The 9,996-nt window shown below is 38.6% G+C and overlaps 1 protein-coding gene across 1 annotated transcript in view; it reads right to left on the bottom strand.

Annotated features, from left to right (window-relative positions):
* Positions 1-830: 830 nt before the first annotated feature.
* RTN4 (reticulon 4) overlaps positions 831-9,996 on the bottom strand; it is a 52,106-nt gene continuing 42,940 nt past the window's right edge. Inside the window, 4 exon segments of the mRNA XM_014448312.2 lie at positions 831-1,831; positions 2,197-2,255; positions 2,435-2,481; positions 2,925-2,994. Of these exon segments, the coding sequence (XP_014303798.1) occupies positions 1,789-1,831; positions 2,197-2,255; positions 2,435-2,481; positions 2,925-2,994 (219 nt within the window). The 3' untranslated portion in view covers positions 831-1,788.

The raw sequence follows: 9,996 nt of genomic DNA, 5'->3' as shown, positions 1-9,996 counted from the left end.
TAAAACAATCTAGCTTAGCGTTCCTCAGAGTGGGTTGGCTAACAGAATGTGACTTGGACAATCTTACCCAGAAGACAGCTCCAAACCTCCTCAATTATACTTGACGCTCAGCCAAGCACTGACAGGAGGGACTGATGGCACACACTGGAGGCAGGCACTGGTGACTGAGCACATATAGACCAGTGAGTCCTTGCGGTCAGTGAACTAAATTTTGGATCTTAAGTTACTGGCTAGTTGCAGTTGTCAGTCTAGAGAAAAGGTGAAATGATGCAGTTTCAATGAACTAGATTAGCATTTACCACAGAAGTGCTTCAGCATTCTAAATGGATTAGGTCATTCATTAAGCTATTTTTATATGCCAATTTATTAATGCCTTACATTAATCCACTGATAGGTTGATGGGCCCAGTTAGAGTCCCTCTGCAGTCCTAATTGTTTTCTGTAACCATGTGACTGGTGATGCTGAGTGATAACCATGTCTGCCTATATTGTACCACTGACCTTTCATATGATTGAATCTTGCATAGAAATATTGATATGTACAACTATATTTACAGAGCAATAGTGTCTGTGTATCAAGAAAACTTCTAGTAAACATTTATATGGTATGATTTTATGTATGTTCATAAATCCTGCACTGTATTCTGTTAAAATAATTGGTGCATGAATTTATTTTCAGTTATCAAAGTATAAAAAGAATTTAGACATTTTGGTGTGTGTCAGATTTGATTAAGTAAACACAGCTGCACGATAAGCTGAAACAAAGTCTACTCCCCCTTTGTGTGTACTTTTCACCTGCTATAGTTTCATGAAACCAAAATACCAAACATATTTTAAGTCTATAAGCTTTATTGATACTTCGCTTTTACAGTTCACAAGGCATTCCACGATTTAGTTCAGTACAGCTTAAACCACAACTGTATAAATCTTCATAATTTCTTGCATAACAATGTTTGATATTTGCAAACAACATTTTTGGAAGCATTAGATTCAGTCCATAGATTCAGAGTTTGTGACAAAATTAACTACGGTAAGTCTGTGTGATGAAGTTTATATGGTGAGTTCTATGTGCATGGATGGCATCCTTTCATGTTGAAAACAGATGGTAGTGCGCCTAGAAATATATTTTCTTCTGCTTATGTATTTGAAACTACACATGTATAACCAATGACTGAAATATCAAGCACTGTGGGGAAGCTGGAAGGTAAAGGTCTAAGCTTTGTGAAACACTATATATATAGATATATATATAATCTATATTTACTTATATTGGCAATTAATATAACAGTAAAATTCACAATACACCTAGAACATACCAGAAAGGCAAGCTTTTCCACTCCTGCATTAGTGGTATGATCTCGTCTAAACATTTTGTTTCAGAAAATCTGCATCAATCTACACAGACCATACACACACAGTGCACAAACTGTGAAAAGGGTTTGTTTTTTTTTCAGCTTCATGTTCTCTGCAATTCCTCAAATACAGCAAGACTACCTGCAACAAAGTATAATATACAGCTTTCTCAGATCTTTTTCATTCACCAGTGCCTCGGCTAGGAAAAACAAGTATGACCACGGTTTAAATCCATACATAGCAGCTCACAATACTTAAGATGATGAACACGCGGCAGCCAAGAAGGTGATTTTTCCTCAGACACTGCATTGCTAAAAATAAAGATCTGTGACACTGCAATGTCAAGGCGCCATTCTTCCCTGACCCTCCCCCATGGAATCAAATGTATATCCCCTTTAAAGATAAACTCCTACTGTGATTCATTTCAGGCTTTTTTTCATTCAGCTTTGCGTTTCAATCCAGGGATTTTTGCTTGGATTCTACAAATGAAAAGGGGGGAGAAAGGTCAATGTAAAAATTTTTTAAGTATTTTGTTCTCTGCTTCTTAAAAGGCTTTCCTTCAAGAATGACTTGTTATGGTAGTTTAGCTTAAACAAGAAATGAAATCCTAAGGCTGTCAAGCTACGATTTTTACTGCCATGGCCTCATGAATTACTTTTAAACAAAGCCTTAAGTAAAATTATTAATGTAGAAATAAATTACCCAACAGTTAGAAAAAAATCTTTTGGCAATTGTGTCACACTGTAGTTCTGATGGAGATTTGCTACTGCACTGTTCTCAAAGTCCAGTACACCTTATCCTTGGTAAAAAAAAAAAAAAAAAGTTGCAGATTTTAAATACTTACTTAGCCATAGCATCTTTGACATTCTTATTTGCAAGTGCTAGATAATGATCTATCTGTGCCTGAAGAGAAGGATAAGGGAGATATCAGAACATTACCATTGCTAAAGAATCTGATTAACTATTACTATGACCCAACAAATTAAAGGCATAAGCAACCACCTTATTGCTCACTTGTATGATACATTTGTAAGTTCCACATAATAAAGTGAGCTCTGTATTCTGAAATTCAGTCAAATTACCTGATGCCGCTCATAAATAACAGGAACGCTGAAGAGTGAAATCAGAGCTGAAAAGGAAATACACAACCTTTAAAATAGACTGGTATGATTTAGGGGACAAACACTGAAAAGCCATCAAACCGGCAACATTCCTAAGCAGGCCAGGCTCTCCTGGGTGCCCGTGCGGGGAGTGGTGGGGGGCCACGCCAGGGCAATGAATTAACCAAGGAGGCTGCAAGAACCACTCCTGGCTCCAAATCATGCCACACAGACTTTATAAAATACAGGTAAGGCCACCTTGCTCTGCTTTGTCACTGTGAGCTGAGCAGTCTTCAGGAATTAAAGTAGCATGTCAATAAATAGTATCAGCAATTTATTTAAAGAGGTCACAACCTCAAACATACCTCCTCTATTTTTCCTACAATGTAAGAATATTCTCCATAAAATCTCTAATCTCCTTATATACACTTTCCCCCTGCAATTTTTCATTCCAATGCTTTTGTAGACTTACCCAAAATCAGTAGTGTCAGACCATTGAACAAGGCTCCAACATAGGTAAATACCCACATCAACACTGCAAACTATAAGAAAATAACGTTAGCCTATTAAAAACTAAATTAAGCTTCAAATAAAAGCATCCCACCTAAATGCCAAACTAGTAGAGGCATAGTCCTTGGAGACTTGGTATAGTAACATGGATATTTTAGAATCCTAATTAAAACAATAGATTTGATTCATTTTCTCTGGACTACACTACCAAGTAGTTGATTCTGTTTTCTCTGAAATCAGAAAACATGCCAAAGCTATACCATAGTAACTCCAGTTCTAAGACAGAATTTAGCTTTTAAATGGGAAGACTGAAAAAGTACTGTGAAAATTCACTATTAAAACTGATTTTAAGTACTAACAAATTAAGTGCTTTAAGATCTTCATGAGCTGAGTAATTCAGACATTGACAGGTCAGACATCTGAGTAAGTAACAAAAGGGCAGGGAGGACTTATCAAACAGATTAAGTTCCAGGTACCAAAAATATCACCTCTAGCATTTTATTAAGGATCAGAGGCCCTGTTTGCCCAGGGATACATGTTTTAACAGCCATAGTTAACCCAGCTCTCTGTCACATATTCTTTGAATATTATCCTTTAAAAATGTAAAAAACATTCTTAGTTCCCAGGCTGTACAAAACAGGCCATGGCCCAGATAGTTTGCTCACCCTTTTGGTCTTTCTACATGCAACAAAATCTGACTGAGTGCCTACTATGAGCTGGGTACTGAGCAATAATTATGGTGATCAAGCTGTAGTAAGCTTCTTTACTACAGGCTAGGACAGTGATGGCGAACCTTTTGAGCTCGGCGTGTCAGCATTTTGAAAAACCCTAACTTAACTCTGGTGCCGTGTCACATATAGAAATTTTTTGATATTTGCAACCAGAGTAAAAGACTTATATTTTTGATATTTATTTTATATATTTAAATGCCATTTAACAAAGAAAAATCAACCAAAAAAATGAGTTCACATGTCACCTCTGACACGCGTGTCATAGGTTCGCCATCACTGGGCTAGGAGGACACTCTGGATTCCCCCACCATCAGTTCTACAAATAGCAACACTGATTACCCCTACAGCTGAATTTAACTGTTCAAGCAAACAAACACCTATCAACTGAAAATCAAAAATTAAATGCTGCCCTGGTCTTAGCAACTCCTATGTTACCACTGGTAAAGGTCTGAAGCATGACTCTAGTTGGCAAGCCTCCCCCCAACCCCCCAGTTTTACAAACTCCTATTGCAGAAGCTAAATATAATTTCTGCACTTGAGCAAGTTCACTATAGAGGAAGAGAGCTATTTTCCTCCATTACCACTTACAAGACTAAAGGGAAAAAAGTCCACCTGCCACATTTGAGAAGAAATTGCTTTGGCAATAAAGGCACCCTATAGGACTGAATTCAGATACTAACACACACACGCTAAAAATAAGTCCTAATTTGGTCACTGGCAAGGTGTCCCACTCCAAGCCCACAAGGAGAGAAGCCTGAGACTTCACACCTACGCTACCTAAGGGACTCAAGGGACTCACTTGCCTCTTGGAGGACACTCCCTAAAGCCAGGCTTCTCCAGAGGGAGGCTTCAAGTGTCTCCAGGGGAGGACTGAGGCAAACAAATGCATGCATTCTCCCTCTCCAGGAGGTACCCGCAGCCCAGCTCCACTGACGGTTGCTATGCAATTATTGCAGGCCAATGTAACCAAATTTCCCCATTTTAAGAGAAAAAACAAATTCACATCTTTAAATGCTATCACAGAATTTTTAAATGTTGCAGCTAAATTTGAAGAAAATTTGACACTTCAGACGCCTAAAACAAAAATACTGGGGTAAGGGTTGAATGGAGTACACTCCGCCCGGAGAGAGAGGAGTGATGGTAAGAACTAGCATCCAGCAAATACACAATTACTGTAACTGTTATATAACAAAACAGCAACTACCATTGTTTTAACTTACATTAGGTTAGTTAATCTCATCAAAAGTTACGTGCTATTGTTATCCCTACAGTGGAGGAAACCAAGATGCAAGTTGCCAGACCAGGAGGATCGCAGTGACCTCAGGTTTACCTGACTCCAGAATCTATCTGCTCTGCTATACCATGAAACCACCTAGAGCAGTGGTCGGCAAACTGCGGCTCGCGAGCCACATGCAGCTCTTTGGCCCCTTGAGTGTGGCTCTTCCACAAAATACCGACTTCTGAGCATGGGCCACGAAGTTTCAATCGCACTGATGCGCGCCCGCACGTGGTATTTTGGGGAAGAGCCACACTCAAGGGGCCAAAGAGCCGCATGTGGCTCGAGAGCCACGGTTTGCCGACCACTGACCTAGAGTAACCATTATACATGGGAATTCATCATGAGTACGCACGCTTTATAAAGAGGCAGAAAAAGGTCAATAAACACGTGCAATTACTTTGCAACATTACAGCCAATGCAAATAAACCATGGAGTCAAAGTTCAATTCTCTGGGCAGCAATGAAACTGGAGGAAAGAGGGACAAAGTCCAGTGGAGCGCTAACAAATACTTGATGAAAGAGGACAAGGGCCATGTCTTGTCTGTCTTTTGTCCGGGGGAATGAGGTTTGACTGTGTATCACATACCTCATTAAAAGGCTCTGCAGATTTTTATTAGATGACGTCTCAATAGGGGTGGAGGGTGCATTTTTAAAGAAAACGAAGGGAGGGTACTTAACAGAATTTCAGAAACGACTTGGGCAATTCTGACATTTTAAAATTTTTTCTGCATTTTTAAACACTTTGACCTTTTTTGACATCTTCAGCCTCATTCATCAGTATCACTTTGACTGTCTCCACATTTCCTGCAGCCCATTTCCCTTCTAATATTTCTGTGAGCCAAAGAAACCAGAAAGGAAACTGTCAAAATGTGTATGTTAATAACTTCTTAAGAGCCCGGGGGCTAGATTTTAATGTTCTTTTGGGTCAGCTATTTCTGGAGTTCAGGCTTTTTCCCCCCTCACTTTTAGATTTAAGATTGTATTCTGGAACAATATGGTTTGGCTGATGTTCAGGCAACTATAGCTAGAAATGTTCTTACAATTTTAGCATATATTTTCACTGAAAATCACAGAACTGCTGTCGTACAGAATCTGGTCTTTACCACCCAAAGCCATGTAACAGAAAAATAAGAACCTTGGCCTAAAACATCTGGTCTTAGTATCTAATAAAATTATTAGACTTTTTCTTGGGTCTTGAGGTTTCAAAAGTCAAAAACCTTCTAATTAAACTCAAAGCCTTACTCAAGAAGCCCCAAAGCTAAGCCCAGCAGGGATGTCATATGCTTTTCTTCTATAGCAGGGGTTGGGTTGGGAATGGGGAGAAACTATAACCCAGGGTTTACCACTTAATGCCACAACTTTTAAAAAAAATATATCTTTACTGATTTCAGAGAGGAAGGGAGAGAGAGAGAGAGATAGAAACATCAATGATGAGAAAGAATCATTGATTGGCTGCCTCCTGCACGTCCTCTACTGGGGATCAAGCCCGCAACCCAGGCATGTACCCTTGACTGGAACTGAACCTGGGACCCTTCAATCCACAGGGTGATGCTCTATCCACTGAGCCAAACCAGCTAGGACAATGCCATAACTTTTAAAAACAGTAATTCTCCAGGCAGTACCCACAGAAAAATTAAATCACAATTTCATGCGTTGGAACCCCTCACCCTCCATTCCCAGGTAAAAATTTTAACGCCTAGATGTTTCCAATGTGCAGCAAAGATTGAGTGAGGACCGTTTTAAAACAAGAACCATTATCAACAATCCCTTATACAAAAGGTCAATCACAGAAATGGAAGTAAACCTTATCTAGGTGGTTTAAATTTGTTCAAGTATCTTATATTAGTTTTCCAGTGCTAATGGGTGTTAATTTAAACAAGGCTGACAAATACTAGGTTAAATAAAGCTATCCAGCCTCTGACTCCTCAGGTACTAATAAACTAACATACATTAGACTCTCCAAGAAAAGGATACATACACAGCTTTCACAACCTAATCTTACTAGAGAACAATCCTCCTTTACTTCCCCTTTCGTTCATCTCCTTCCCTCACCTTATATCTGGCATCCAACTGAACAAACCCACTTTACGAAATACAACTTTTAAAACAAAGCCGGTGGACTGGTCAAAACATTGGGCTGTGATGAAATTTTATACTAATGTTTGAAATAAGTTCTACTAAATGGAATTACAACTATTTTGTCAATGATTTTCCAATAATAATTGCCTAGAATTAATCCTTTGAGAAATGGATTGTTGCTCCATCTATGGACACTTGAAATATTTTCTAAGAATTAGAATCTTATAGTTAATTGCAATGGAGAACAAATGGGATGATCATACAGAATTTAAAAGGAGAGATGTGCAGAACACATTTTTGTTTGTCCAAGTCATCCGCCAGAGGAGGCCTAGACCAGGCGCAATGATAACCACTGTCTCACATCAGGTCTATTCCATAAGCTCTAATGAACCCTGAAGTTTGGTCATTTCTTCCATCACATTTGAAAGATAGGTTCCTCCCTCACACTGCCCCAAGAAGGTAATAAGCAAGAAGAAGGAAAAGTTTCGTGTGCTAACAATAGTGGCTCTATAATTTTCAATTTCTGAGAAAGAAGGTTTCAAATAGAAGTAGTGGTAATTGTGACCCAGAATCTAGAAATGTAGATTATATGAATTTAAAGGGCACCAAACCTTTAAGAAGACAATGAATTAGAGGAAACTCTTAAATTTTTGTTTAGAAGCTATTACTTTAAATGAGCCACAGAGATTGATACAATGTCTGTTTTTCTAAATTTAAAAAAATTACAAATGTAGACTAATTGCCACTGTATTTTCTTGAAATTAGGGTGGTTTCCATTTTCCCAGCTATGAATCATATAAAATCAAAGGAATTCCAATAAAAAGCAGGTTCCTAAAAATTAAAGAAACTGAGTGTTCCACAAATTCATCTGGTAACTGGAGAGATGGGGGTTATTTATTAGTAAGCTTTCCACAGATTTAAAATCTGAATACAAGGAAATAAATCAAGGCAAATCCATCTTTCCTTTACATTGAAAAGGTAAAAACAATGAGAATTTAAAAAAACTTTTTTTTTTGCTTGCTTTTGGGAGAGAAAATATGACTCCTACCATCTTCTGTGGCTAAAAGACAAATAGTAATAAAGCTTAAAAAATCACTTTCTTTTTAAAAAAATGCTCTCTATATAAAGTGAGTGACAATTGCTCAAGGAATTCTCGCTAGAAAGACAATAATGTTAATTATTTTTATGAAGAGTCCAAGAGCACTGTTTTTTTTTATCAGCTTTTTTCAATAAGAGACATTTTGAGCAAGTATCCTGTGTTCTCTAGTCGCCTTATTCAGTGGAAGCAAACAGATGGAATTGCACTCCTCACACATAACGACATTAAGAAAATGTTCATCTCTGCCTGTGTAGGAATGTACTGTGGTGGTACACCCCATGCAGCAGGAACCACAAGGTTGATGAAGGCAGACCCTTCATGTATATTATCAGAGTGTGAACTCAGCACCTTTGCATCTGGAGAAAAAGACAGATCCCCTGCCTTATTCTTTTGCCTCAATAGGTTTTGAGACCTAAATATGAAGATCAACAGTGTGGTGATTACAAGCGGGAAAGTGGGTTGGGGGAGAAAGAATAGGGCAGGGGGGGGATAAACAGTGAGGGAAGGACAGTTGACTTGGGGTGGTGAACACACAATTCAATATAGAGAGAGTGAATTATAAGGTATGTGCAGTGTGCATAGGAATTTGTTCATAGTTTTTTTTTAAACTATAGTCTGGCCCTCCAACGGTCTGAGGGACAGTGAACTGGCCCCCTGTTTAAAAAGTTTGAGGACCCCTGGAATAGGGTATAAGGGGGGATAAACAGTGAGGGAAGGACACTTGACTTGGGGTGGTGAACACACAATTCAATATAGAGAGAGTGAATTATAGAAATGTATACCTGAAACCTATATAATTTTATTAACCAATGCCACCCCAATAAAATTCAATGCAAAATTTTTTAAAAAGCAAAGTTCATTCTATGTGCTAATAAACTGAAACAACTATTACTTATTTGGAGGCCTGAAAGAATCGCCTTCCGGGGAAGTCACCAAGCAGCTTTCCTTGAGCTCTGGACTTGCCAAATACTGCTACTCAGGAAAGTCATTCATATAAATTTCTTTTACTTTTTCTTTTCAAAAGTACTGCTAACCCTTAAGGAGAAAAAGTAGTAAACTATAATTTCAATGGAAGTCTTTTTTCCCCAGTATTAAGAAACAAAGAGCCTGGCTGGTGTGGCTCAGTGGTTGAGCACCAACCCAAGAACAAAGAGGTCACGGTTCGATTCCTGGTCAGGGCACACGCCTGGGTTGTGGCTCGGCCCCCAGTGCGGGGAGAGCAGGAGGTAGCAGATCAATGATTCTCTCTCATCATTGATGTTTCTATCTCTCCCCCTCTCACTTCCTCTCTGAAATCAATAAAAAAAAAAAACCCGCGATCTTTTTAATTTACAGACTGACATCAAAGCACTACTACAAATAAGCACCAAATGCAAGCACTCTATACAAAAGAAGTAAGAAAAGGAAAGTAAATTATTACTATCAATCTTATTAGTAACTAAGTGGGGCTCTAAGTCTTATACTGAGAGAGGCATACAGCTGAAAATAAAGTCTATCCATTGGCTTATTAAGGCTAAGATGTTTGTTAAAAGCAATTTGGGCATTTAAACCTATTCTGACCAGCCCAGAAATAGTTTCACTGGGCCTAAAGGCCCAAGCATCCTATTGCTGCGATATCCTTGACTTGCATGATAAATTGCAAACCAGTGCATTAATTACTCTTGGAAAAGAAAAATGATGATAGTTACTACCACAGTGCATTTCTACACAGGCTTACTAGTAGATTGGAAACAAGTCTGTCTCTGAAGCAGAGTTGCAAGCAGTAACACAAAACACAATGGCAAGTTCTACATAAAGAAGTGCAAATGTCCCCAAGGCCCCAGTGCTAGGGCTCATGTTACATGAAT

Source organism: Myotis lucifugus, unplaced genomic scaffold, assembly GCF_000147115.1.
Source record: "Myotis lucifugus unplaced genomic scaffold, Myoluc2.0 scaffold_6, whole genome shotgun sequence".
Classification (NCBI taxonomy): domain Eukaryota; kingdom Metazoa; phylum Chordata; class Mammalia; order Chiroptera; family Vespertilionidae; genus Myotis; species Myotis lucifugus.
This window is presented reverse-complemented; position numbering and strand designations above follow the sequence as displayed.